At 57.8% G+C, this 27,688-nt stretch overlaps 2 protein-coding genes across 4 annotated transcripts; one reads left to right on the top strand and one right to left on the bottom strand.

Moving 5' to 3' along the window:
• Positions 1 to 1,076: 1,076 nt before the first annotated feature.
• On the top strand, positions 1,077 to 14,037 carry TMEM132A (transmembrane protein 132A). Of its 3 annotated transcripts, none has more exons than XM_036110635.2 (11): positions 1,077 to 1,260; positions 3,687 to 3,901; positions 4,143 to 4,361; positions 5,123 to 5,454; positions 6,768 to 6,917; positions 8,180 to 8,375; positions 8,465 to 8,608; positions 10,595 to 10,797; positions 11,544 to 11,823; positions 12,141 to 12,332; positions 12,753 to 14,037. In XM_036110635.2, the coding sequence occupies exons 1-11, from the start codon at positions 1,161 to 1,163 to the stop codon at positions 13,794 to 13,796; spliced, it is 3,075 nt and encodes a 1,024-aa protein (XP_035966528.2). In that variant the 5' UTR covers positions 1,077 to 1,160; the 3' UTR covers positions 13,797 to 14,037. The 3 variants fall into 3 exon arrangements, with proteins under 3 accessions (XP_035966528.2, XP_035966526.2, XP_077914073.1); XM_036110633.2 differs by having other exon boundaries at positions 8,177 to 8,375; XM_078057947.1 differs by lacking the exon at positions 1,077 to 1,260 and adding an exon at positions 1,544 to 1,721 and having other exon boundaries at positions 8,177 to 8,375.
• SLC15A3 (solute carrier family 15 member 3) lies at positions 13,955 to 26,009 on the bottom strand. Its single transcript, XM_036110636.2, has 8 exons — positions 25,455 to 26,009; positions 22,402 to 22,691; positions 20,120 to 20,267; positions 18,648 to 18,758; positions 17,797 to 17,965; positions 16,235 to 16,393; positions 14,721 to 14,876; positions 13,955 to 14,265 (listed from the first exon to the last, which is right to left on the bottom strand). The coding sequence occupies exons 1-8, from the start codon at positions 25,992 to 25,994 to the stop codon at positions 14,111 to 14,113; spliced, it is 1,728 nt and encodes a 575-aa protein (XP_035966529.1). The 5' UTR covers positions 25,995 to 26,009; the 3' UTR covers positions 13,955 to 14,110.
• Positions 26,010 to 27,688: the final 1,679 nt, after the last annotated feature.

The raw sequence follows: 27,688 nt of genomic DNA, 5'->3' as shown, positions 1-27,688 counted from the left end.
GGGGCAGCGTGAAGCTGGTAGAAAGGGAGGGAGAAGGGGGAGCAAAAAAGAAGGCTGGTACCAGGCACCCTTCCCTCCTGGAGTGTGAGGGATGAGGAAGTCATGCCCCCTTTACAAAACTTCCAGGAACTGGCCCACGCTCTTGGAATAGTGTGTATGGGGCGGGGTGTGTATGGGGGGAGAGCAAGGAAGGGCACCCCTTCGCCCATGGTGTGCAAGAGTATGAAAGGCTGGCCCGCAGGCAGCCAGGAAATTTGCCTGCCCTCCCTCCTTCCCTCACCAGATGGGAGTTTCTGGCACTATGGTTCTCAACTTGGCCCATAGGTTAAATCAGTTGTTTTGTAGAGGGGCCCAGGTGTGGGGTTTTTTTTGTTTCTTTCTTTTTAAGCTGCCACAGAGATGCTAATGTGCAGCCAGGTGCCCTGGTCCGGACCTCTCCTAACTGCCTGGTAGGCAAGGCTGGGCCAGGAGGCCAGGACCTGGGTGGCAGGACTTCCCTCAGGAGCAGAGGGGCCCCCACCTTTCCTAGGCCCATGGGCCTCTCCCAGGGATGGGGCTGGGCGAGCCGTGTGCACCTGAGACCTTCCTCCACAGGAGTGGCCCAGGACTCTGTCAGGGCAGGCCCAGGTGATCGTCACCTGGCCCATTTTGGCCCGTTTCTCCCCCTTTTCCGCCCCTGCAGTTCGGTTCCCCATATCCCCGAATTCCAGTTCTGATTCGGGTGTCAGATACCTTTACAGGTGAGTTGCTTGTGGGGCGGGCATGAGGCAGAGGAAGTGGCTGTTTGCTCCAGGGGCAGGAGCTTCCGAGAGGGAGCCAGCAGAACGCCTCGAGGCCCTCTTAGTAAGGCAGATCAGTCCCCAGGGAAGCGGCCTTCTCCCCGACCTCAAGCACGGGGGCGCTCGGGGCTTGGGGATCCGTAGGGCACTAGGACCCGGCGGGGCGGAGGGGCAGCCCGTGTGCCGCGCTCGCTCCCTCCCACCCTCCTGCTCCGGCTCCCGCTCCATTGTCTGGGAGCTGCGGCTGCGGACAGGCGGCCGGGCGGGCGGCGGCGGGGACCCAGCCGGCGGGGTCGGGGCGGCGCGGAGCGGGCGCGGGAGATGCCGGGCGGGCGGGGGCCACCTGGGCCGCCCGCCTAGTCCCCGCCCTCCGCGGAAAGGATGTGCGGCGGGATGGCGGGGCTCGCAGCAGCGGTTCCCCGGGGGCCCTGCGGCCCCTGGCTCTGCCTCCTGGTGGCCCTGGCCCTGGACGTCGTGAGAGGTCAGCGGGAGGGGAGGGGATGGGCGGGGCGAGGGGCGGCTGGGGCCCGGCCGGGCTGGAGGGATGCGGCGAGCCGGGAGCTGCGGGTTCCCGGACTGAGCGCGGAGCGGGGTCGCCCCGCAGCGCGCCCTGAGGGCTGGAGGTCTCACCCCTCGGATCTTCCCTCCAGCCGCGCTCCTCTGTTGCTTCCCTCACTTCCAGAACGCGGCAACTCTTCTGATCCAGGACCAGCTGGGTCCCGGGCTCTCCCCGCCAGCCCCCGCACCTTCCGAGAGCTCCCCCTCCTGCCCGGGCATTTAACCCGGCTGCCCCTGGCCCAGGCGCACCAGCTCCCTAATCTGCGGTCCACAGAGCTGCACCCAAGTGGCTCCTAGCCTCCCCCCTCCGCACCAACGACTCACCCACCATCGACCCAGCCCCCACGGGCATGGGAAGCAGCCCCTTTGCCTGGGACCTGCGAGGTGTGCAGCCGCCCCCCCCCCCCCCCCCCCCCCGGCCCCAAGGAGCAATCTGACCTTGGAGTCTGCGGGGATTGCCCCATCCGTGCCTTCCTGAATTCTATGGGGATCCCCATCACTGGAGGAAGGGGGAGCGATTCCCCTGTGCCCAGGGTGGGGGTCAGACTTGGCAGGGCTTGGCTGCTAGGTGGATGACACCACAGTACGGGGCGGGGAGGGGGGATGCGGGGGGGGGGGGTGGCGGATAGTGAGGCATTCTCTAGCCCCCTCACCCTCACCGTGAGAGCTGAGCTCTGGGTGCTGGGAGTCCGTGGCCACAGAGCATCTTGTAATTATCCAGGCAGTAGAACAGGAGGAGGGCTGGAGGTCAGGGGCTGCCCCCAGGAAGCCATAGTCACTCACCTGTTACACTTGGGGGCAGGATGTGTGGAGCGTCTCAGACACAAGTTCCTTGGTGGGAGGGTCTTGAAGGAGGTTGAGAAACCATCAAGTCCCCCAGCCCAGGATGGGGCAGAGAGGGAGCTGGTTCTAGGGCTGCTTTCAGCCACCTGCTCCCCTCCCCAGGGGACCAGCAGGAGCCCTAATAACCTCTTATACAGAGAGATGAAGGAAGCCTTGTCACATCCATTATTCAACAGCAATAACCCCCCCTCCAGACGGCTCACCGCACTTTACAAAGCCCTCCCCTATTCACAGTTGTCACTAAATGCTCATTCTACAGGTGAGGACTCAGGCTCCGAGATGTTAAATGACTGACCCAAGTTTTATTGAGGCAGAATTAAGACGTAAACGCAGTCCTCCAGGCTCCCAGAACATCCTCTCCAGGGAGAGCTGCCCAGCTTGGGGGATTCAGGAATGAGTAGAACAAGTCCCCCTGTCGATAGACAGGAAGACAACCAATTCAGATGAGGCAACTAGGGGGCTGGTGGGAGGGCAAGCAATCAAGAAGGGCTTCGTTAAGGAAAGTCCCTTAAGGACTTTAAGGGCCGGGGGAGAGACCCACAGTCTAGGGAGTGAGGCTGGAAGTGCTCACCCTTACAAACAGTGTAGGGAGGAGAGGGGGGTATCCCTCTGGGTGTGATGCCTGAGCTCTGACTCCCAGCTTCACCGCTCTCCAGCTATGGGATCCCAGGCAAGTCCCTTAACCTCAGCCTCATCTTTCACATCCATAAAATGGAATTAATAGCAATAGAACCTAGTTCTCAGAGTTACACAAATTGAAGAATTAATCTCAAATAGTCGTCTGTGTATAGTGTTCGAAAGTGTTTATCATTACTAGGTCTAACTAATAGTTGGTACAAACCAAGTATGGTCTTAGGGGTCCTTTGCCCTTCTACTCATTGAATATTTTGGCTCTCTCCCCAGGCTCATAGTCCCCCCCCCAACCCCAATCCCAATCCCACTTTTGCACTCCAGTACCCAGTTGGGACAGGGAAGAAGGGAGCAAGCTTAGGAAACCAGTGCAGGGTTGCCATGGTGATGATGGAAGGGGAGGGAGGGTGGGTGCCCCAGCAAGTCTGGCCAAGGACCTGGGGACAGAGAAAGGGTCTCTCTTCTACAAAGCTCACCTCATTGCCATCTTACTGCACAGACCCTGTCTGGGGAGAACTGTGCCCCACAGATGCCTTGATATCAGAGGCAAGTAGGTAGAGGGCAGGAATGGGGAGGAGATGTTGAGAAGGTTCTCCTCAAGGGAGGAAGGCCTGAGTCTATGGTAGGTAGGAGAAGGAAAGGTTTGGAAGCTGGCATCCAGTCCAAGATGTACGTTCAAATCTTGGTCCCGCCACATGCTACCTCCTGTTTCCCCATCTGTGAAATGGGACAACTTCCCCTATATCCTGGGGGGATGGGACATTTCTAACCTTTTCTTCCTCCACTGCCCACCACCACTGTGCCCCAGGCTGGAGCTCAGTTCAGCCCCAGCCAGCTCTGGAGCTGTCATCATCTCTACCCCTTCTCCTTCTTCAGTGGGCTGTGACCAGGACCCCCTGGACCCTGTCTACCTGCCTGCAGCCCTGGAGCTCCTTGACGCCCCTGAGCACTTCCGTGTGCAGCAAGTGGGCCGTTATCCCCCGGCCAACTCCTCTCTGGGCTCCCGATCTGAGACCTTTCTGCTCCTGCAGCCGTGGCCCAGGGCCCAGCCACTTCTCCGGGCCTCCTACCCACCCTTTGCCACTCAGCAGGTAAGGAGAGGGCACCAGGGACTGACCCCCAGGCTCACAGGATGCAGAGCTGAGGTCTGCTTGTGCGTAGTTCAAGGGTCCTCCCCAGCCCCAGCTGTGCTCCACATTTTCCAGAGGGGGAAATTGCAGCCTGTAAATGCTCTGTCCTGCCACACCAGGCCTGGAAGCCTGGTGTCCCATCTTTCCGGATCTTGCTTCCCTGCACCCCCTGCTTTGTTGAGCACCCCCATTCTCCCTCCAGGTGGTCCCGCCACGGGTCACTGAACCCCACCAGCGGCCAGTGCCCTGGGATGTACGGGCTGTGTCGGTGGAAGGGGCCGTAACTCCAGCGGAGCCCCATGCCCGAGTCCTCTTCCACCTCAAAGGGCAGGATTGGCCGCCAGGGCCTGGCAGCCTGCCCTGCGCCCGGCTCCATGCCACACACCCTGCAGGCACTGCTCACCGAGCCTGCCACTTCCAGGTGAGTGGGCGGGCCCTACCTAGGCCGGCCCTACCTGCTGTGCCAGCCAGAGGGTAGTCCTGGGTAGGGAAGAAAGGGCTTACCACTTCTGGGTGGTTTGGGAGTCCCAGACAAGCTGACTCCATTCCTGTTCTGCTAGCTTTCATGGGGACCCTTTGAAAGGGTTATTTAGGGTGCCTTAAGGAAGTTAGTCCATTGTATATGACTTTGGGCAAGTAACTTAATTTTTGTGGGACTCAGCTTCCCCATCTATGAAATGGAGTAGTAATAATTCCTACCACATATGGAGCTGGGATAAAGAACAAATGAAATGAATGCAATAGCTTTTAGCATGATGCCAACGCCTGGCCCAGAGTAATCACTCAGCAAGTATTTGCATTATTGTTAGTATTACTTTTATAATTGCAACTTACACTGTTTTGGAGTCGAGCACGGGAATCCACCGGGGAGAGGTATTTTGCGGGCTTTGGGATTCTTCGAAGCCGCAGGTACAGTCAGGGTGGTCCTGGGGCATCATTAGGGGGAGGCATTGGGATTGGCTCACTTTGGAATGAGACTGTTCCCCAAAGTCGAAGTGTGGCTTTTGGACGTGTTCAGAGACCCATCCCCAGTCACGTCACTCATTGACTGTGTCACCTGGAACGTGTCTCTGGCCCGTGCTGGTCCTGCCTTTCATGGACCCCTCCAGCTCTGCGTTTCCTGCCGTGGGTGCTGGAATCCCCTCCCCTGCCGGGCCAACCGTGGCCATTGTGTGTTTGCAGCCCTCCCTAGGTGCCTGTGTGGTGGAGCTGGAGTTTCCCTCCCACTGGTTCTCCCAGGGCTCCACCACGCGGGCCGAGCTGGCCTACACGCTGGAGCCCGCAGCTGAGGGCCCTGGGGGCTGCGGCCCTGGCAGGGAGGAGGACCCCAGGGAACAGGCCCTTCCGGTGGGTGGTGTGGAGCTGCGCCCAGCGGACCCCCCGCAGTACCAGGAGGTGCCCCTGGACGAGGCTGTGACCCTGCGGGTGCCTGATGTGCCCGTGAGGCCCGGCCAGCTCTTCAGTGCCACCCTCCTGCTTCGGCACAACTTCACAGCCAGTGTCCTGACCCTGCGGTGAGTGCTGGGCTCCTGGGGAGGTGGAAGGGGCGGGTTGGAGGCAGGAACCTCTGCAGGAAGACTGGGCAGGTGCCTTCTCCTTTTGGGGTCCTTACTGGCATCCTTGATCGCTGCAAACACGGGCCCACCACACTCCCTCCAGGCCAGGCAAGACCCGGCCATGGGCACAGTCCTGAACTTGAAGTCAGAAGCAGGAAGCTCCCCTTCCCCTGGCACCTCCCTGAGACTCCTTGTCCAGTGGGACTAACATTGCCTGCTTCTCAGGGCAGCTGTGAGGCTCCAGGGAGGGAAAATGGGAGAGGACTTGGAAACTGGAGAGTGCAGTGCCTGGGGGATGGTTAATGCTCTAATACCCCAGGATAGGTGTTCGCTCCAATCGTGTTATCTGCATGTTCTCCCGCCTGCCTCCTTGCTGCATGTCCCTCACCTTTGGACAGGAAGGCCCTCTTTTTGTGTCCCTCTCTGCAGGAAGTTCTCCCAAAGTAGCCTCCCATCCCAATTCCACTGACAAGGATTTGCGGAGTATGACTCCCCTCTCCCATGTTTGGGTTTGCGTGTGTCCTGTCCCTCTGTGTTTCTCAGGTGCCTGTCGCGTCCCCCTGTCTATCACACCCTCCTATGCCCGCTCGCACACTCATTAGATCTTTCGCAGACACTTAAAACATGTCCAGGCCTGTGTCTCCACTCTGAAGCTACAGAGGAGCAAGGCCAGGTCCCCACCTGGTGCTCAGGGGCCCCGGCGGTAGGGAAAGGAGCTGTGTGGCCTGCACTGGATTATGTGCTCTGGGAGGTATGAGGTGTGATGGGGGCCTGGGTGAGGGCTGGAGGAAGGAGAAAATTCATCCTGCCACAGGAAAAGCTTTCTAAAGGAAACAGTATTTGAGTTGCTGGAAGCTTGAAGAACGAGCAGACGAAAAAAGGAGGGGCAGGCCGGGCTGAAGGCACAGCCTGAGCAGACTCAGAGGCATAAAAATGAGCTGGGGTGGGGGGTGGGGAGGAACTTTCGGTGTAACTGAAGCAGAATGACAGAGGGATGTCACAGCCAAAGATGAAACTAGACCAGATCCTGGAGGGCTTTGATGCCGGTATTAGACTTGACCCTGTGGGCAGTGGGTCTTTGAGTCGGGGAGAGCTGTGTGACCTGACCTGCGCTGAGACGGGGTCCTTCTGGACCAGAGGATGGTGAGCAGAAGATTCAGACCGGAGCTGGGGAGGCCAGACAGGAGGCTGATTGCCTTTCGCCCCTTGTGTCTCTCCTCATTCTAGTTCAGCACCCACCTTGACACACTGGGCCTATGTCCTCTCCCCAGGATCAAGGTGAAGAAGGGGCTGCACGTGACGGCTGCCCGCCCAGCCCAGCCCAGCCTCTGGACTGCCAAGCTGGACCGCTTCAAGGGCTCCAAGCACCACACAACCCTCATCACCTGTCACCGTGCCGGGCCCTCAGGGCCAGACTCCAGGTGGGCAACTCCCTCCCCAGGGGGCGGAGGAAGGCGTGAGCAGATTATTTCTGGGGCCCGAGGGAAGGGGGCTGCCAGGCTGCTTCCATATTCCCACGTGAGCAGGCACAGAACACTCCTTCAAGGAAGCTGCACAAAGCAGATAGTGATTCATTCAGCTACTATTTATCCATCTCCAGGTACAGCGAGTGTCTGTGATCTCATTCCAGGTGATACCAACCTATCCTGGCTACTCAGTGACAGCCCTCACAGCCACCACCCTGCCTCCCTCAACCACCAAATGGGTCCCTTTTTCTGGACCGTTAATATTTCAGAAACAGCTCAGCTGTGGTTAACCTTTACGAACTCTCATTCATGCTCTGAACCTGGGCCAAGGCCAGGAGCGTGGTAGCTCCAGTTTGAATCCTGGTTCTGACACTTTTGGATAACCGTGGGCAAGCCGGTTAACCTCCCGCGATACCCCCTGCCCCCGACCAGAGCCTCAGTTTCCTTACCTGTAAAGTGGGGATAATAATACACCCCTTAGGGTCCATGAAAATAAAATACTGTAGAGCAAGCAGCCAGCCAGTGCTTGATCAGAGGAACCCGCGAGAGTTATGATTCAGGGGGTCGAGTGCCAGTCCTGGGGCTTGGAAGTGACTCTTCCTCCCGGGTAGAAATTGACCCCAGCTGCTTTATGCCCTCCCCTCCCCCATGGCTATGGAAGGCAGAAGTCTGAGTGGAGGGGGACTAGGGAGGCAGGAGGGCAAGCAGGCTTTCCAGGGGGGTGGCGAAGTGGCTACATGGATCTTCTAGAGGCCAAGGGTGTATAAGAGCTGGGGCTCTGAGCCGGGATGCTTGAGTTTAATCCCAGCCCTGCCACTTTTCACTCTGACTTTGGACCAGTTATATGACTTCTTTTGTTTTGTTTTGTTTTGTTTTTGAAGATTTTATTTATTTATTTTGACAAAGAAAGAGAGACAGCGAGAGAGGGAACACAAGCAGGGGGAGTGGGAGAGGGAGAAGCAGGCCTCCCGCAGAGCAGGGAGCCCGATGTGGGGCTCTATCCCAGGACCCTGGGATCATGACCTGAGCCAAAGGCAGACGCTTAACGACTGAGCCACCCAGGTGCCCCTGGGCCGGTTATATGACTTTTGTCCCTCCGTTTTTTCCCCTGCAAATTGGGGTTTATCATAGGACCCAGCTCACGAATCTAGGAAGTGCTGACAACGGCGCCTGGCCACTAGCAAGCACTCAGTCTCTCTCTCTCTTCTGGCCAGCAGCCCCCTCGAACAATCCGAGTTCCTATGGGTGGACTTTTTGGTGGAGAATGGCACAAGTGGGGGCGTGGCAGTCACTCGCCCTGTCACATGGCAGCTGGAGTATGCAGGCCAGGCCCCCGAAGCAGAGAAGGACAAAATGGTGTGGGAGATCCTGGTGTCGGAGAGGGACGTAAGAGCCCTTGTCCCACTGGCCAAGGTAAGGAGTCCCCACCTGTGCCCGGCCAGGCCCAGGGCCAAGGGAGGCGAAGAGCTGGGGGCTGAGCCCCTCCTGAACAACCCCCTCAGGCCGAGGAGCTGGTGAACACGGCTCCGTTGACTGGAGAGGCACGGCATGTGCCCGTGCGCCTGGTCACTGTGGACAGCGGCGGGGCTCTGGTGGAGGTGACAGAGCAGATCGGCTGTGAGTCGGCCAACACACAGGTCCTGCAGGTGAGTGGCATGTGCCAACCCCGTGTGAGTATGTGCTCATGTGCACAGTGATGCACAGTTGCCCTCCCCACTCGGGTCCCCAAGAGAACAGCTTCTTCTTCACACCAGAAACCTCGTGGGGGGCACCACAGATTCAACTTTGTTTCCACCACCCCTCTCCACAGTCACGTGGGAGCTGTGTCACCCCAGCAGCCACAGCTTAGGCATTTCCATGTTCATTACTGTATTGACAAATCCGATGTGGGAGAGTTAACAGCACATACTTTGGGGGCACGTGACTGGCTTAGTCAGTAGGGCATGTGACTCTTGATCTCAGGGTCCTGAGTTCAAGCCGCACATTGGACATAGAGCTAGAGCCTATTTTTTTTTTTTAAGATTTTATTTATTTATTTGAGAGAGAGAGAATGAGAGAGAGCACATGAGGGGGGGAGGGTCAGAGGGAGAAGCAGACTCCCTGCCGAGCAGGGAGCCCGATGCGGGACTCGATCCAGGGACTCCAGGATCATGACCTGAGCCGAAGGCAGTCGCTTAACCAACTGAGCCACCCAGGCGCCCGAGCTAGAGCCTATTAAAAAAAAAAAAAAAAAAAGAGTATGTATGTTGGGATCCACAAATTTTGGTTTGAAACCCATCTTTGGGGGCACCTGAGTGGCTCAGTTGGTTAACTGTCTGCCTTCAGCTCAGGTCATGATCCCAGGATCTGGGATTGAGCCCCGCCTCGGGGGGTCCCTGCTCAGCGGGGAGCCTGCTTCTCCCTCTCCCTCTGCTGTTCCCCCTGCGCTTATGCACGCTCTCTCTCTCTCTGTCAAATAAATAAATCTTAAAAAAAAAAAAATCTTTTTTATCAATTAGCTGTGTGATCATGGACAAGTCTCTTCACCTCTCTGAGCCTTGGTTTTCTAAACTTTAAAATGGGAAAATATAAAATGGGAATATATTGTAAGAATTAAAAGCATCCAGGGGCGCCTGGGTGGCTCAGTAGGTTAAGCATCCGCCTCTTGATTTCGGCTCATGTCATGATTTCAGGGTCACAAGATTGAGCCCCACGTCCAGCTCGTCGCTGGACATGGAGCCTGCTTAAGATTCTCCCTCTCCATCTGCCCCTCCCCCACTTCCTCCCTCTCTTTAAAAAAAAAAAATTAAAAACACCTACGACACTATACCAGCAGAGAGCAGGAGCTGAAGCGATGGCAGCTTTTAATACAATGTAATACTTATAGGATGCTAAAAATGATAATTATTAGAGCCTTGTAATGATCCATGAGATTAGGAAAAAAAGGGGGGGCAGGGTAACTTTCTCCATTTTGAAGTTCTAAGAGGGGAAGCCCAGAGCTTGCATTTCCTAAATCCTGGCTGCCTGGCTGGAAGAGGTGTCTTTTCACTTACGATGGCACTTTGCCCGTGTGAGTGGTTCCCTCCTGAGGGCTCTCGGGTGGGTAGGTCTGTCTTGCCTCTGCCCACCTTCCTGTAGTTGGTTGCCAGGTGGCTCCAGCACAAAAGTCGGAGGCCAGCACTAATGAGCCAAATGTGTGGGTTCGAACTCTCCACTACCAGGAGAAAGACTTTGCTTTTACGCAAATAGTTTCCCCAGCTGAGCCCCAGGTGAACTTGGGGAATGGCTGGTTCCTCTAGAATGGATCTCGGATGCATAGTGAAGCCCTTTTTTTTTTTTTTAAGATTTTATTTATTTGAGAGAGAGCAGGAGCAGGGGAGAGGGGCAAAGGGAGAGGGAGAAGCAGGCTCCCCACTGAGCAGGGAGCCATGCGGGGCTCAATCCCAGGACCCTGAGACCATGACCTGAGCCAAAGGCAGACAACTGAGCCACCCAGGCGCCCCTTGGTGAAATCTTCATACTCTTAAGACATGCCAGTAAAATGCAGAATGAATTTCAGCCCTGCCCCATATGGCGGGGGCTCAGGGCAGCCCTCTCTGCCCTGAGCTCCACACCTGTCTTCCGAGGCTTAGCCCAGCTCCTACCTCCCATAGGTGTCGGAGACCTGTGATGCTGTATTTGTGTCTGGCAAGGAGAGCCGGGGCGCCCGCGGGGTGCGGGTGGACTTCTGGTGGCGCCGGCTGAGGACCTCGCTGCGGCTGACAGTGTGGGCCCCGCTGCTGCCCCTGCGCATCGAGCTGACCGACACCACCCTGGAGCAGGTCCGAGGCTGGAGGGTCCCCGGCCCAGCTGAAGGGTGAGTGGGGGCCTTGGCGAAGTCGCTCTGGGACCCGAGAGATGGTGCAGGGAACACAGCCATGGGCTCAAGCTGGGATCTAAAAACTGCCCCGTTGCTTCCGTCCCTCCTGCCCACCTGCCTGTCACCACCCAGCCCCTGGCCACTTTGTGATCGCCGACCTCCACACTCTCTCTCCCCCTCCCATGCCACACTTCTCCGAAGTACAGATCACTTCCTAATTACTGGACCGCCTGATTCATCTTGTTTGTGGTCTGCCCACCGCCTTCACTCTCCTCCCTGAGACTTTAAGACCTTGAAGGCGAGGGGTTTTGTCTATTCTGTTCACTGCTCCGTCCTCAAAGCCTAAGATGGCACCTAGCTCAATAAATATCGAGAGGGTCCCACCAGAGCCCAAGGGCGAGGTGGCCTCAGGAATCTGAGCCAGGCCCCCCGGACACTGAGCACCGCAAGATCTCCCCCTCGGAGAGGGTCTCCCCGCCTCCCCAAGAGCCAAGAATTCAGATTAAGAGCAAGAGGAGGGCGAGAGCGGCTTGATGGACAGGCATAGGGACCAATTAGGAACGGCGGCGCCGCGCCGGCACGCAGACGGGCAGCTATGCGCAGTTTGAAGAATGCGCGTCCCTTAGGAGCTGGGGGGGGGGGGGGGGTCTCCAGAGGGCGGGGCCCTCAACGGCTGGGGGCGGAGCCCGAGCTGACGCCCCGCCCCCGGGCCTGTCCGTCCTGCCCCACCCCCACCTCCTCAGAGTGCCGGAACCCGAGGCTGCTGCGGTGGCGGAGGAGGCCGAACGGCGCGCCCGGGGCTGCCGCCTGCAGTACCAGCGGGCCGGCGTGCGCTTCCTTGTCCCCTTCGCGGCCCACCCGCTGGACGGTGGCCGCCGCCTCACCCACCTGCTCGGCCCCGACTGGCTGCTGGACGTGTCCCACCTTGTGGCGCCGCACGCACGCGTGCAGGACCCGCGCGTAGCCTCGCTGGAGGGCGGCCGCATCCTGGTGGGCCGGGAGCCCGGCGTCACCTCCATTGAGGTGAGCAGACCCTCATGAGAAGGGCATAAGTGGCCCCCAGAATGTTCATGGGCAGGTATGAGCCCAGCGGGATTGGGGATTGAGTGAGAATAGGATGGGGGACACCCTCAAAGCATGAAGGGCTGGGGTTCGGTATGGGGGGACCAGGCCTTGAGAGAGGAGGGAACTGTTCCCTAGGCATGGGGGTCCCGGTATGTATAGGTCGTATGGAGTGCAAAGGGTGGGGAAGAGCAGCGTGTGCAGATGATGAGGCTCAGACGGGAGAGGCTCTCTGTGTACTTGCCCCCCCACAACTTGCAGCTCCCTCTCACCCTCAGGTGCGTTCCCCACTGTCTGACTCCATTCTCGGGGAGCAGGCATTGGCCGTGACGGATGACAAGGTCTCGGTGCTGGAGCTGCGGGTGCAGCCGGTGATGGGCATCTCACTGGCCCTGAGCCGGGGCACTGCTCACCCTGGGGAGGTCACAGCCACATGCTGGGCACAGTCAGCCTTTCCCGCCCCAAAGCAGGTGACAGCCGGGGGTTCAGGGGGATGAGCTCAACATCGCCAGGTGGGGGCTAATGACAGGGGGATGGGAGGCACCTGGACCCCTCACCTTAGGGTTTTCAGAATGAGGACTGACTGCCCTGTGAGGTAGTGAGCTCTCTGCGGCTGGAGGTGATCAAGCAGTGGCTGGCTGGAGTGTGGCAGTGGGAGGTTGGTTAGATGGCTCTGAGGACCCTCCCGATGACTCAGACCCCAGGGCTGAGTGGCAGACAGGTGATTGACGCATGTCCCCTCTCTCCCTGTGTTTTGTCCATCTGCCCATGTCTGTTTTCTCTCTGATCTCTCCTCCTTCGTTCCGTGTGGCCTGTCTCTGTGGGAGTGGTCTCTGTGTGCATGCGTGCGTGCCCTCGCATGTCTCTGCCTGTGTCCGTGTGCCCCACAGGAGGTGGCCCTCTCCCTCTGGCTGTCCTTCTCTGACCACACCGTGGCCCCCGCTGAGCTCTACGACCACCATGACCTGGGACTATCTGTCTCAGCCGAGGAGCCCGGTGCCGTCCTGCCAGCCGAGGAGCGGGGTGCCCAGCTCGGGGTGGTGGTGAGTGGGGCAGGTGCCGAGGGGCTGCCCCTGCATGTGGCTCTGCACCCGCCTGAGCCCTGCCGCCGGGGCCGCCACCGTGTGCCCCTGGCCTCTGGCACCGCCTGGCTAGGGCTGCCCCCTGCTCCCACCCCAGCCCCTGCCCTCCCATCCAGCCCTGCCCGGAGCTCACTGGTCACCGAGGCCAGCATGGGTGGTAAACGATGGGAGGCAGGTGGTGTTGGGGGCAGCGGGGGTGTGAGGGGCAAGTTTGAGCGGGCAGAGGAGGAGGCTGGGAAGGGGGCAGAAGCTGGAGAGGAGGAGGAGGAGGAAGAAGAGGAGGAGATGGTCCCCGCCCCACAGCGGGTCACCGACCTAGAGCTGGGCATGTATGCTCTGCTGGGCATCTTCTGTCTGGCCATCCTCATCTTCCTGGTCAATGGTGTGGTCTTCGTGCTGCGCTACCAGCGCAAGGAGCCTCCCGACAGTGCCACCGACCCTGCCTCCCCCCAGCCCCACAACTGGGTCTGGCTGGGCACTGACCAGGAGGAACTGAGCCGCCAGCTGGACCGGCAGTCCCCCGGCCTGCCCAAGGGGGAGGGGGGCTGCCCCTGTGAGACTGGGGGCGGAGGGGAGGCCTTGCCCGTGGCCCAGGCACCTGCTGGGGGCACCACCAGCTCCTCGAGCACCCTGGCCCGGAAGGAAGCCGGGGGGCGGCGGAAGCGGGTAGAGTTTGTGACGTTTGCGCCAGCCCCCCCTGCCCAGCTGTCTGAGGAGCCCGTAGGGGCCCCTGCCGTGCAGTCCATCCTGGTGGCGGGTGAGGAGGACATCCGCTGGGTATGTGAGGACATGGGACTGAAGGACCCCGAGGAGCTGCGCAGTTACATGGAGAGGATCCGGGGCAGCTCCTGACCCCTCCCCAGCCCGCCTGGCCCGGCACTGTCGGCCGCCAGCCCGGGCAGCCTCCTGCTCACCCTCTGGTGCTTGCGGATCCAAGTCCCCTGCCTGGCCTCTCAAAAGGATGCCCACCCAGGCCCCTCTGCCCTGCCCGCCCCCGTCATGGACCATGCTCGTGAGGAAGGGCTTACGCCCCTTATTTATGAGAACCATTTCATCCTAATGTTGGGTACAGAATAAACTCAAGGAACCCCCACTGGGACTGTGGCTGTCTGTGTCCTGGGGAGAGAAGCGAAGGCAGGGGGGAGGAGGCAGGTGGGGGAGGGTGTTCAGCCCCTATCCCTGCTGGGACAGCTCTGGGAGGTTGGGCCCTGAGCTACCCTCTTGTAGCGGCCAGCGATCCAGATAAACAGGAGGGCTGTGGCGGCCTGAATGCAGGCCAGCAGGAAGAAGTAAAGGTCCATCCGGCAATTGTTGATGTTCCCTGGGGAAAGGAGGGGTTGGCATGAGGGTTGGGCAGGGCTCCCCCGAGACTGGCAGCGTGGGCAGTGGGTGGGCAGACAGCCCTCTCGCACCTGACAGTCGCCAGGGTTTCCTGTGCTGCCGGCAAGTCCCTGTGGGCTATTCTTTCAGGGGTTTAAAACACAAAGACCCCAGAGAAAGGTGACCCTGCAGCCAGAATGACAGACTTCCAGAAGCAGGAAGGAGACTTGGAGGTCTGCCAAGTTCACAGATTCCTTTTTGACAGTTAGGGAAACTGAGGCCCGAAGCGGGGAGGCCACGTTGTGGGCGACCGGCCAAGTTCGGGCTAGAACCCAGTTCTCCTGAGTCCAGCCTGCCATTTCACTCTGCCTGGGGTCAAAGCACTTAGTAGTTGCCACCGCCTTTCCAAGCCTCCCACCACCCACGTCCCGCTCCCAGGGAGGGCCCCACACTCACCAAAGTCCTTGGGGCAGTAGAGCCAGCCCCCGGGCAGGGACAGCAGTGCCACGAGGCTGGAGCCCAACAGCGAGCCCACTCCCGACAGGCAGAAGAAGATGCCCATGATGGCACCCTGCATGGAGCGCGGAGCCTCGGAATACGCAAACTCCAGGCCTGCAGAGGGAGGGGGGAGAGCCAAGCGGACGGTGGAGGAGCAGAGATGAGGCCCACCCAGCCTCCATCCTGGCCTCCCCTGCATGACTGCCCACCACATGGCTAGGACGACACCCGTGCCCCCGAGACCCCTTGCTCTGCCCTGCTCATCTATTCCCCTGGTTGAACACCTCCACCTGGATGCCCCCACATTGCTCTGTCTCCCCTCCTCCTCCTGGGTCTCCCATTTCAGGGATAGCACCTCTCTCTCCCCTACCCTCTCTGCCCGCCTTCAACATCATCACCAAATCCTTTTGATTTAGCCTCAGAAATATCATGTCTGCCCTCCCTGTTCCCTCTGCCCTGGGCCAAAGGGTGGCCCTGGTCTTTTAGTGCCCAGCCCCTGCAAATGCCTCTTAAATCACCCCCCTGCTTCCTGTCTTCCTCCTCACACAGCTAGATGGGTCTGTCTAAAAAAATCTCTAATGGGATCCTTTCCTGCCAAAATCCCCATGGTCATTGGGGGTGAGGGGCGGGGGGCACTGTTGCCCTCAGGAGAGACTTCAACATCCATCCAGGTTTGGCCCCGTACCTCCCCAGCCTTCCGCACACTCCCTACAAGGCTTAGCTCTCCGCGTCTGCTGCTCCCCCTGCCTAGGACATCCTGCTACCTGCTGAGTTCTGCCTTCTCTGCCCACCTGCCCCTTCCCGACCTCGTCCCAGGGGCTTTCCCTACACCCTAGAGCCACCACTATAGCCCTCCCCTGGGTTTGCTGTCTGCGTGACTGTCCCCCCAGCTCTGAGTGAGTCCCACCAGAACCTAGCCCCGGGCCTGCGGCTGACTAGCTGCTGCTTGGCTGAATGAAGAGCCCACCCCCACCCCACAGCTCTGGCTCACAGCCCGACGGGGCACACAAACGTGCTGCATTCCTACAGCACAGTGACCCGGGTGCCGCGATGGAGATGAGCAAAAGGAGGCTAGAAGGACTCCCTCTGCCCAGGGGCCTCGGAGAGGGCTTTATGGAGGAGTTGACATTTAGGCTCAGCAGTGAAGGGGAAAGAGGAGTTCACTTTGAATCTGAGGCACGGGGAACAGCAACCACGCAGACACAGGGGATGAAGAACAGCGCACCAGGGACGATGTGGGAAGTCGGTAGGGACTGCCTTAACCACCTGCAAATCTCCAGGGCCTATCACAGTGCCTGGCACAAAGCAGGTGCTAACAAGTCTCCACTGGGTGAACGCGGCCCCACTCAGAAAACCTGGCCTTCCTCCACACCCACGAACTCCAGAAGCTGTGCCCGTGAGACCTCTGACTTCGAGGCAGCACCAGGCAGAGCCCATCACTGGTGCGAGAGCAGAGGAGGGGTCCAGGGTACCTGGGATACTGGCAAAAATCTCACTGATCCCGATGAGCAGGTACTGAGGGATCTGCCACCAGATGGACAGCGGAGCTGCGTAGTACACATCCTTCCCGATCTGCTGGGACACCGTCTGGTTGCGATGGATGTACTGTAAGCGCTCCCTCTCCAGGCCTCCTGGTGGGGGACAGAGGGGCACTATAAATAACCAGGCCCACCATCCGCAGCTTAGCCCAGGGCAGAGCTTGGCACGTGGAAGCTATTCCCTAGGTAGCCTGTGACAGCAGCAGGAAAGGAGAAGGACACTGGCCTGGGGGCACGGTGGAGGTCCAAGATACGAGTTTCAACTCTGTGACTTTTGCCTTGGCTGCTAGGAAGCTCAGAATGAGGTTTTGCACTCATGAACAGGACCAGCTTGCATTAATTGAGAGCCTGTTATGTGCTGGGCATTTAATATGCATTCTTATAAATGAAGAAAGACAAATTTAGGTTAAGCAACCAGCCCAGGGTCACCCAAGTTGATGAGCATAGTTGGGGTCTGATTTCACAACTGACCCTATTTCCCTAATATCATGAGACTTCTCTACTGCAGCATCCAGAAGGGTTTCTAACCTGGCTTTCAAGCTTACTTTTATCTCCTTCCCCTTCGTTGCTTAGAAGACACTGGATGTGGTGGGAGGTGACACAGGTTCCAATCCTGAGCCCTGGCACTGGTTAGCTGTGTGACCTTGAGCAAATCACTTAACCTCTCTGAGACCCAGTGCTCTTATGCAAGAAGTAGGAATAAAAATCCCAGGATTGTTGTGGGGATGAACTAGGACGAAATGCATTAAAGCGTGGAGCTGAAAAAGAGGCTAGTTTGGTTTTCGTCCTTGCAACACAATACTGGTTTTTGAGCTTTGAGTCCCCTGGGTCCTCCTCGTGATCCAGACACAATGCTGGGTGTCTCACAGACTTCACCTTTTTTAATCCTCACAACACTCCTGCTAGACCACATTCCATGAGGGCAGAACTCGGGTCCTGCACCGGGGCTGAATGAATTACTATCCCCATTGCAAAGTCGGGGCTCAAAAACGCTAAGTCACTTCAGGATCATTAAGTTACCGAGTGTAAGGGACGGAGGTTTGTGCAGTAGCATGAAAGGCTTCTTTACCAGAGCCCCTTTGTCATAAATGGCTTCAAATCTTTTTGAACTAGAAGAAGGAAGAGAATAAATGATAAACTCTTTAAAAAAAAAAAGTGGCTGAGTGTCTGAAAAATTCTTCAGCACATTGATTGGGTGCCCACGTGCATTATTCATAGCAGTGAATGAAAAAGAAAAAAAAAAAAAAACCTGCCTTCAGGGAGCTTACATCCCACAGGGGAAAATCTTTTTCCCTCTCGTGGCCTGAGTTCCCTCATCTGTCAAGACGAGGGAAGGCGGGACTAGAGGAGGAGGGTCCCCTTCAGCTCACAGTCCCTGGGAAGCCAAGACGGATGCCCATGGCGGGAGGGTGTATGTGGCGCAGGCCCACAGTTCCAGCATCAGCCCGAAGTGGAGCCAGCCTCCCTCCCATGTCCCTCCACTCGGGCCCACACACCTGCCACAAGGACGGAGGCAAAGCCGAAGAACATCCCCAGGGCCATCTTCTGCAAGGCCGAGGGAAGCAGCTTGCACCGCTGCAGTAAAGGGTCGAGCAAGTGGTCCTTCACAGGCACCAGGATCAGCACCACCACGACGTTGGCCAGGAGGAGCCAGGCTTCTGGGATCTGGGCAAGAGGGGGCCAAGCAAGGCAGGCTAGCAGAGCAGAAGGCGCTCTGGGCGGGAGCTGGGGGTGCTGGCCTCCGGACTGTCCCTGGTGACCCAGCATAAGCTCTTTCCCCTCTCTGGAATGCACCTTCCTCAGCAGGGTGAGTCGGGGATGGGATTAAATCAGAAATGGCAAATCGGTTCCTCTGGCTTCTGTCGGTGGGTGGTGGCTGCCTGGAACATTCTCGGGCTCAGCATGAAAACGTGTCAAGATGGATTAGTGATGTCTGCCCTGGGCAAGGAATGGAGGTATAGTGGCAAAGGTCATTTCTCTGCCACCTCTGAGGATCTTTGATGTTATGAGTCTTGGAAATGCCAAGGACCTGATTTGGAAAGTTCTGGTGAAAGACAGACATCTGGGCATCCAGGGTTCCCAGAGAGTGAGGGAAGTCAGGGTAGAATTGAGGGACCCGAGTGCGCCTTGCAGGCCCTGAGGCTTGCCTCAGAACAGCAGTGGGTGGGAGCGAAGCTGGCCTGAATTCTTGGGCTGGGGCACAAGTGTACCCATCTTCCTGGGGCTTTTCATGTTCCCCAAGGAACCCCTGCACCTGGGCATGGAAACCCCTTCATTTCCTTCTGTTTGCAGAGGAGGCTCCCAGCACCGCCTGCAGTGGGGGCTGAACACACGCCTGGTCTCTTACCTTGTAGCTGCTGCGCTGGGCTCTCAGAGCCACAGAGCTGTTGGCAGGGTGGTCTGGGAAAATGTTCGGGATGCGGAGATGAAGACCCTGCAGGACATACGTGGACTGCATCTGCCAAGAGACATGGAGCCGTGGCTGGAACAGAGCTGGCCGCCTCACCTCCAGCCCAGGAGACCGCCAGCTCCTAGATGGGCGTTCTTCGGAAGGAGCACAGGATAGCTGGGCAGCTGTCCTCTCTGGGACGTGACCCCCCTACTCTCCTTCCTCCTCAGGAGCCAGGCTCGGTCGGGGAGCTTCCTTCGCCCTGCTCCCAGGCCCGTGAGCTCTGTGTGCAACCTGATCCCAGAGCCTGGGCACAGCTGGTCTGGCTCACATTTGGTGTCTCCAGGGTCTGGCACAGAGGAGGCGTGGAGAAATGTTTGTTGACATGGGGAAGATAATGACACGGCTGTCCCCACAGAGAGCTCTCACTTGACACTGAGGCCAAGCTGCGTCCCACGGGCTGACACAGCATAGGCCCTGCATAGGCACCAGCCCGCCAGAATGGCTCCGGGCAGAGCTGAAGGGGCAGGCTCAATGCAGGGGGATCCGGGAGAATCCCCCAGGAGGGTTTGGGGTGGGGGAGGACACTCGGGTTGCTCAGGACAGCAGCTATGGACCAGCTGGTGTGTAAGAATGTCAGTATTGTGAGAATCGGCCGTGGACACACACACACACCCTCCCCATGTCCCTGTCCCCTTGCCTCTGTGTCACCCCCAAGTAGCAGGCTGGCCCTGCATAACCCCCATCTTCTGTAAACGCAAAACAAGCTTCCTAGAAGGGGGTATGGAAGCAAAGACCTTGTCGTCTGGGGGTTAGAAGTTGGGGTTAGGCAGCTGCCAACCCTACACACACACACACACACACACACCCCACCAACCTTCCCCTCAGGAGATGGTGGGAAGCAGCGGGTCTCAGACCTGGCTGAGTACCAGTCTCCCCTGAGAAGTTTATCACTCTAGAGACTTCTCCAGCAATTCTTTCAGTAGTCTGGGGTGGGACATGGAATCGGTTTTAAAGGCTCTGCAGGTGGTTCTGAGACACAGCCCGGGTGGGGAATCACCACTGTGAAGTATCCGACGCTCTGAGCTTACCCTTAACTGGCTGTGGGGCATTGGGCAACTCTGGGCCTCAGTTGCCACGTCAACGAATCTGACTGTTCTAGAGCTCTGAGAGCCTCCAAGCCACCCGTCTTACACATGAGGCCCAGACAGACGGGGTGACATTCGAGGCACTGGGCCTCAGACCCATCTCCAGAGTTCCTCATGCTATTCATTATCGGGATGGCTTTGAGCCAGGCCCCACGTAGCCCCAAGTCACACTGTGAACCCCTGCCTCCCTTTCCACATGCTCTGGGCTTCTACGGTGAGAGCTGAGGCCCGTCAGGGGACCGGGGAGCCCGTGCCCCCAGAGTGAAAGGGCCGGGTGCTCACCTGGAAGTACACCATCCAGTAGGGCACCAGAGTCACCATGACGGGCAAGATCTTCACCAGCACCTGGAAGTTGGCCATGTCCTCTTGGGGGGAAGGGCCAGGCTGGGGAGACCTCTGGTCAGGCAGCGGTTGGGTGCCTTGAGGGTCTCTGTGGGGCCAAGGGGGGACGGCAGATAAATAGCAGCCCCACCGCCATCATTATCCCCTAATTTAATCTTGCTCCCCTATCACCAGTGACTTTAGCCATCACCTCCGAAATCACTCATCTCCTCCCTCCACCATGAGCATCACCTTCTCCATCATCATCATCATCATCATCACCATCCTCGCCATCATTGTTGTTAGTGAGGCGATCGCCCCCCAAAGCCAGCCTCCCGCCGACTGTTCATTACACTCCTTGTCACTGTCCTCACTCTCCCCTCCTTTCTCACACAGGTGGCTGATCAAGACCCCTCCCACCCCGGAGCTGAGGCCCAGTGGTCTGGGGGAAAGTAGCCTAGGGCCTGTGGCGAGCGGAGAGTTGGGGGATTTTTGGCCTCACAGCATCAGCATGCCGTGGGAAGCAGGGAAGTCCCAGTCGAAGCCTGACTCAGAGAGAGAGGTCAGCCCGGGTCTGATATACGCCAGAGCTCCCCCACTTGCTGTCTCCAAGTCCACCCTCTTCAACAGGGCAACATTATAGTCCTCTCCCTACCTGACGGATGAGGAGGGAGGCAGCCGAGAGGTAGGGGTGCAGGGGAAATGATCAGGAAACAGGACAGATCAACCACTGCTGTGACCTTCCCCCTTTGCCCTTTGTCCTGATAGGTTTCTAATCTCTTCTTGCTCTAGAGCCTTGCTTCATCCTTTGAGATGCCGAAAGGGGTAACATCAGTGCGGTCCTTTCCAAAGATGGGCCGCTATCAGCTTCTCCCCTCCCAGGATGCCACTCCTCCACCCATTGGCTATTCGTCCCCCTGCCCTGGAATCTGGGCCGGCCTTGTGGCTGACCCACAGAATGAGCGGAAGTGATGGCTCTGGGACTTCAAGCCCCGTAAAGGACTGATAGCTTCTGCCTCCTTCCCTTTGGAACCTTCACTCTTGGAAAGCTCCCTCCTCTTGCAACCCAGACACCTTGCCGCGAGGAGCTCCAGCCACAGGCGTGAGGCCACATGACGGGAGGGGAACCTGACGTGGACTGCCAGCCACATAAGTGAGCCATCTTGGATGTTCTAACCCCTTCAGGTCCCCAGATGACTGCAGCCCCCTCCTCCCTCCCAGTGACATCACAAGAAGGAGAAGAACTGCCCAGCTGAGCCCAGTCACCCACAGAATTGTGACAGGTAAGAAAACATGGTTGCTTAAGCCACTGAGTTCCAGGACAGTTTGTCGGGCTGCACTGGATCGTTAAAACAAAACCCCACAGCAATGCACCAGCTTGGACAAACATGTCCTGCCCCTTTTCCATCTAGAGCCTACTGACAGGCTCTGTAACCGGCTCCAAGGTCCAGACACAGGTTTGCTTAGCATGAGTCGTCAATTAACTTCAGGAAGGACAGGGGCCATAGGAAGCCGGTGTGTATGTGTGTGTGAAGCTGTTCAGAACCTTCCGCCCTGGGATGCAGGCTAATGGAGGGGGGGCAAGTTTGGCTGATTTCTTAGACTTTCTTTTTTTTCTTTTTTAAAGATTTTGTTTATTTATTCGAGACAGAGAGTGGGAGAGGGAGAGAGCACAGGCAGGGGCGCGGGGCAGAGGGAGAGGGAGAAGCAGTCTTCCCGCTGAGCAGGGAGCCCCACTCGGGGCTCGATCCCAGGACCCTGAGATCATGACCTGGGCCGAAGGCAGATGCTCAACCGACTGAGCCACCCAGGCGCCCTCTTAGACTTTCTTATACTTAACACCAGCGTGGCATTGGATTATTTATATCATATCCCAACGGCCTTGGCTGGTACCATCGTCTCCATCATTATCCCACCGCCGTTGTCAGTCACCACCGACTTACCTTCGCTGCAGCTGCTAACGAACACCTCCACCTCAACCTCGACCGTCACCGTCAAGACCACGAACAGCCTCCCACTTTCTACAGTTAGTCCGTCAGCAGTACCGCCGCCACCACCACCTTGACCTCCGTCCCCATCCTCAGTCACAGCGGTCCGCTGTGGCCCGGGCACAGCAGGTCGTCATAAAGGGCCGCCACGGGAGCTGACCCAGAATGTTCTTCCACCTGCGCCGTGCCTCCCCAGGAGGAGCACGGCACGCCTCCAGGCCCCGTGGCCCCCTTCCCCGAGAGCCCCCTTCTTACCTGGCAGAGTGTCGGTGCGACAGCCGGGGACAGCAGTTTTGGAGAGCGAGTTTAAGCATAGAGGACACTTGGCTGCCCGTGGGGGGCTTGGTGACGAAGATGGGGGTGGCAAAGAGGAAGATGAAGAAGGCCAGGCCCAGGCAGCCCACGATGATGCTATACCCCAGCAAGAAGTCGATGTTCTGTTGGATAAAGGCCACGACCAGCAGTGACAGCACGGCGCCCACGTTGATACTCCAGTAAAGCCAGTTGAAGAAGCGACGGCTGGCATGGCGGCCCAGATCCATCACCTGCGGGGCGGGGGTGAAAGTAAGGGAGGTCCAGGGGCTCCCTGCCACAATGTCCCTGCACCCCTTTTCCCACAGAGGCACTTCCTGGGTCAGCACTTTCCTGGTCCCCGATCACTAAACAGACACTCAGTACATATTGGTTGATTGAATGAATAAACCTTTCCCTTGGGAATCACTTGTTAATGATCAGGACAGTTTGGCAGAGCTGGTTTTTCATGCCCATGGCACACGGTGCTTTTTTATTTGCACCAAGGAGTGCATACAACAGATGTCTCTGATGCCACTTTGTTCATTTCCGGTTGATTTATTCTTTTGTCTTTGACTGGACAACCTACAGTATGTATCACCTTTATAATCAGAAGAAAGCCAATAAAGATCAGGTCTGTTTCACATTACTAAATATGATGTATGTGTATTACTGAAAGAACAGTTTAAAGTTTAATTGAGAATTTCCTCTGCAACTTGGAGATGCAGAGTTCTCTACTGTGGCCCATTGGCCCATCCCTTCCTCTCCTCTTGATCCCTCTGTTATATGCCCAGTCAAATAAGGTTGGCATATCAGGGAAAGCAGGGGCGGTCTCGGACACAGCCCCAAGAGCGGGTTCTGGCCCGATGAAAAAAAAAAAAAAAGGCCCCCCAGCAAGGGCAGAAAGACTGAAAATCTTTACCCAGGATTTGGATCAATCTGCAACAGTCAGGCCCCAGGCCCCCTTCCGGTCTGCTGGCTCGGGTCAGCTGCACTGGCTGATCCCACCTCTCCCAGACCCTGGTCCCAGATTCTGACCCAGCAGGTCTGGCGCAGGGCCCAGGCGTCTGCATTTCTAAAAAGCAGTGAAGACTAGAGGTCAATTTTCAAGGTGATTCTGTATGCTGTTACACCCGTCACCCTTTCAACAAACCAACGCAACTCAAAATCCACTTTTCTCCTTTTTGTCAAGCTTTACGTTCTGTAATTGCATTGGGGAAAAGATAAGTATTTATTTTTCCTTTTCCAAAGGTAAAATTATAGTCCATACAGATGCATGCCCTTAGAGACTCTGAGGGGTCCTCTAGGCATTGCCCAGGGAGGACCATGTCCACACGATGAGAATGTTTGCTGTAGACTTTCGAGCAGAAGATTGAATAAGTCCCATTATGTGCAGGCACTTCCATTTATTAATTGGATGTAAATGAATATGACAATCGCAACTCTAAGGGGAAGACCAGGCAGCCCATTCAGGATATAAATGAGCTCTCCCAAAATGAGCACTTTGTCAAGAATGATGGATGGCCCTTTTTGAAATCAGCAAGTGTGTTAAAAACGCGGCTCCCGGGTATGGCTGTCTGCCAGATGGTGCCAACCCTTCCCACCCACACACCCTCCATCTGACTGCGCCCCTGAATTCTGCAACAGCCCCTCACTGCTGTGGTGTACCTGCTCCTGTTACCCCACCCACTCTGCACTGTAGCCAGAGACATTTTTTAAAGAACTCAAATCCAGTGATGTCCACCCCTGCCTGAAATCATTTCAGGGTTTCCAACCTGTCCTATGGGTCAGGTTCAGACCCCCTAGGGCAGCCTAGGGCACCTGGAGGTGTAGTGGATGTCAATGAAAGAGTAGAATGAAGGGAAGAAGAGAGATTCCTGTTGGCAGATGTTGGGGGTCTCCTAATCCAAAGGAAGGTCAACAGTAGCTGAGGAATGGACAGGCCTCCCTGGGGGCACCGAGTCCCCCATCATCAAAGGAACCCAAATAGGCTGGATGAGTCAGTCCTTGGTAAGGACACTGGAAACCATGTAAGATGTTGAACTGTGGGTGGCAGCTGGATGCAATGATTCTTTGAAAATGTTCCCTTTATGATGGTGAATACATACAGTTAAAGAACATTTGAAGAACAGAGGCGAAAGGGAGAAGTACAGTAAGTCCTGTGATCTGATCACACTGTTGTTAGTCTTTTCCGGTTTCTCCTTTTAGCTGACTCCTACTCTTTCATAGGGCTGTAATCATATTCTGTACTCAGTTCTGCCTCGCTTTTGCTCACTAACACCACATGTGGTTGTTTTAATCCTATTACATATTACTTAAACTTATTGTCTAATATCCCACTGAGTAAAGCTATCAAAATATAGCCATATCGTTAGGCCTCCACTCATTCATTCGGTAAACACTCATTGAATTTCTCCTGTGTGCCACGCCCACGGTCCAAAAGCATACAGAGAAAGGCTCAGAAGTTGAGATATTTGCCCAAGAGCTCCTGGCTAGTGAGTGGCAGAGCTAGGATCTGAACAAGTCTGCGGGACCCCCACCTCTGGCGCTGCTGGTTAGGAAGGGGCTTACTCCTTCCTTAGCCCCCAGATCCCTAGGGCACATAAAGCGGGGGCTCGTGGTGGGGCCTGAAGTCCAGCTACCCTTCCTACTCCTTGACCTGCTCTCTCTGTGACCTTGGACAGGTTGATTCATATCCTGAAACCTCAGTGTCCTCGTCTGTAAAGTGGACATACTAATACCACCTACCTCCTGGGTAGTTAAGAGGATGAAAGGAGTGAAAACATTGAAAGCAGCGCAGAGTCCAAGAAAACCAACTACGGTTATTACCACGGTGGCCATCGGTATTGTTTGAGTTAGCGCCCCCTCTTCTTTCCAGTAAGGAAGCCGGGAGCAGCGAGGGGAAGCGGTTTGTGTGAGGTCGCTCCTGGCTCTCGGCCTCGGCCCCCAAGAGCCTCGCTGGCCCTGCGAACCTCCCTGGGCCTCGCTGCGCGCGGGGCGGCCCGCCTGCCACTCACCTGGTCCGCCCCGAAGGAGGTGAGGTTGCTCCTGACGGAGCTGGCGGCCAGGGCGAGCAGCAGCAGCCCGGAGTAGAGGGTGGGCGCGCAGTACGGGGTGGGCGACACGCGCGTGCAGCCGGGCGACGGGCAGGCGGGCCCCAGCGGCGACACGGGCACCTCCCCGCAGAAGGAGCGGCGGCCGTCCCCGAAGGCGGTGGCGGGCAGCAGGCCGGAGGCGACCAGGTAGAGCCCCAGGCTGAGCGTGACGGCGCGGTAGCGGCCCAGGTACGCGTCGGCCAGCCAGCCGCCCACGGGCGCCAGCAGGTAGGAGGCGCCCAGGAAGACGAGCGCGGCGCGGGACGCCTGCTGGCCGTCCCAGTGGAAGCTGGCGCTGTTGAGGTAGAGCACCAGGTTGGCCGAGATGCCGAAGAAGGCGGCGCGCTCCAGCGTCTCCACGAGCAGCACCGCGGCCGCCGCCGTCCGCCGCCACCGTCGGGGCGCCCGCGGCCTGCGCCCCAGCAGCGGCCGCCGCTCCTCCGGGGCGCCCGGCGCGGGCATCGTCCGCCTGCCGCCCTGCCCTGCGGCCCCGCGCGCTCAAACGGGGCGCCCTCCTTTCTCACCCCTTGCGGCTCCCCCGCCCGTACCCCCCCCCCCCGCCTTCCTGTCCCCTCTGCCTGTCTTTCTCCCCCCCACCCCCACCCTGGCCTCAGGGGCTACCCAGTCTCTACCCCCGCCCCGTCCCTAACCTTCAACTCTGTCCTCTCTCCTCCATCCACCCCTGACTCTGCCGACCCCCTCTCTTTCTCCCCCTCCTCTCAACCCCACTGCCCCCGCTGCCGACCCTTCTTCGCCCCGTTTCCCTGCCCCTCCCCCTCCTTTCCTGTTGATCTCCCCGGTTGGTCGCCCCCGCTTGCTAAAGTGTCGTCCCTCCCACCTGGGACACCTGGCGTACACTCCGGGGAGGGGGCCCTCCCACGGGGCCCGCTCTGCCCCCACCGGCCTGGCTGCCTGCTCCACCGCCTCCTTGCCCACCCCCCACTGCCTCCCCTGCCTCCCCTCCTCCCCTCCTCCCCGGCTCCCTGTGGCTCTCCCGTCCCGCTCAGCCTCTGTCCAGCTTTCGGCTTCTTGAGAAATTCTGGGCTCTCCTCGCTTCCTCTTTCTGTGGTAGGGCTGCGTCACATGGTGCTCTGGGGAGCTTAGGAGAAATGAAAGCCTGGGTCACAGGGTCTCTGCCTGCCCAGTTTTCTAAAAACCTCCCTCCCAGCCTACTCTTCCTACCCCCACCTCTGGAGCCTGGAGGAATAGTTTCCATCTTTCACTTTCACTTCTTCCCTGGATCCCACTTGGGCTGCATCCTCTTCCAGTCACAATCCAAAACGACAGCGACAGAACTGGAAATGCCATTTGCATCTTTTGGTTCCCCCCTCCCGGGCCCCGGGCACTTTACAGATGCAGCGACTGAGGCCCAGAGGACCTGTAGGAAGGGAGGGTGGGGATGACTGCTCATGATAACTCAGCTGGGGGTGAACCACCAGTGGGGCTCTTGAGTGACAGGGGAAGCTCTCGGAATGCAATTCAGATTGTGTAACAGCTGTTGGGAGGAAGGAAGCGGGGTCACCTTCAGGAAGCATGTGGCACCACAGAGGGCCCACAAGTGAGTCAAGATTGGGAGCACAGGGACCTCAGACTTCATCCAAACCAGGCTCAGCACTCCCTCCGCAGAGCCCCGCAGCACGCCTGTGACCCCTGCCCTCCTCCAACCTCACCAGAGCCCCATAGCCACTCAAGTCCAGCCCCAGGGACCTTCTTTCTGCTCCCCTGACTGCTGAGCTCTGCCCTCTGTCAGAACTGCTCTTCCTCCCGAGCTCTGCATGGCTGCTGTCTTCTCTTTATCCGGATTTCAGCTGAAATGTCTCCTCTTCATAGAGACCTTCCTGGTGGACCTAAGTAGTTGCCTACTGGATTCCCTCCACCTGTCACTCTGTCTTGTGTTCGTGTCTTCAGAGCATGTAATACTCATGCAGTTACTGGTTTATTGTCTTCCCCAACAGAATAGAAGTTCCACTGGGTCAAGGACCTTGTCTTTTTTTTTTAAGAATTAATATTTTTTTAGGGGCGCCTGGGTGGCTCAGTCAGTTAAGCGTCTGCCTCTGGCTCAGGTCATGATCCTGGGGTCCTGGGATGGAGTCCCCCATCGGGCTCTCTGCTCAGCGGGGAATCTGCTCCTCTCTCTCCCTCTGTGATCGCTCTTA

Source organism: Halichoerus grypus, chromosome 11, assembly GCF_964656455.1.
Source record: "Halichoerus grypus chromosome 11, mHalGry1.hap1.1, whole genome shotgun sequence".
Classification (NCBI taxonomy): domain Eukaryota; kingdom Metazoa; phylum Chordata; class Mammalia; order Carnivora; family Phocidae; genus Halichoerus; species Halichoerus grypus.
This window is presented reverse-complemented; position numbering and strand designations above follow the sequence as displayed.

Bases quoted from the DNA above. Each gene is read 5' to 3' on its own strand.
- SLC15A3 (XM_036110636.2), bottom strand. From the start codon at position 25,994: ATGCCCGCGCCGGGCGCCCCGGAGGAGCGGCGGCCGCTGCTGGGGCGC. The intron at 22,692-25,454 runs GTGAGTGGCAGG...CCCGCCCCGCAG, and splicing joins CCTCCTTCGGGGCGGACCAG to GTGATGGATCTGGGCCGCCA. The intron at 20,268-22,401 runs GTAAGAAGGGGG...TTGGCCCCACAG, and splicing joins TCGCACCGACACTCTGCCAG to AGACCCTCAAGGCACCCAAC.
- TMEM132A (XM_036110633.2), top strand. From the start codon at position 1,161: ATGTGCGGCGGGATGGCGGGGCTCGCAGCAGCGGTTCCCCGGGGGCCC. The intron at 8,376-8,464 runs GTAAGGAGTCCC...CAACCCCCTCAG, and splicing joins CCCTTGTCCCACTGGCCAAG to GCCGAGGAGCTGGTGAACAC. The intron at 12,333-12,752 runs GTGACAGCCGGG...TGTGCCCCACAG, and splicing joins CCTTTCCCGCCCCAAAGCAG to GAGGTGGCCCTCTCCCTCTG.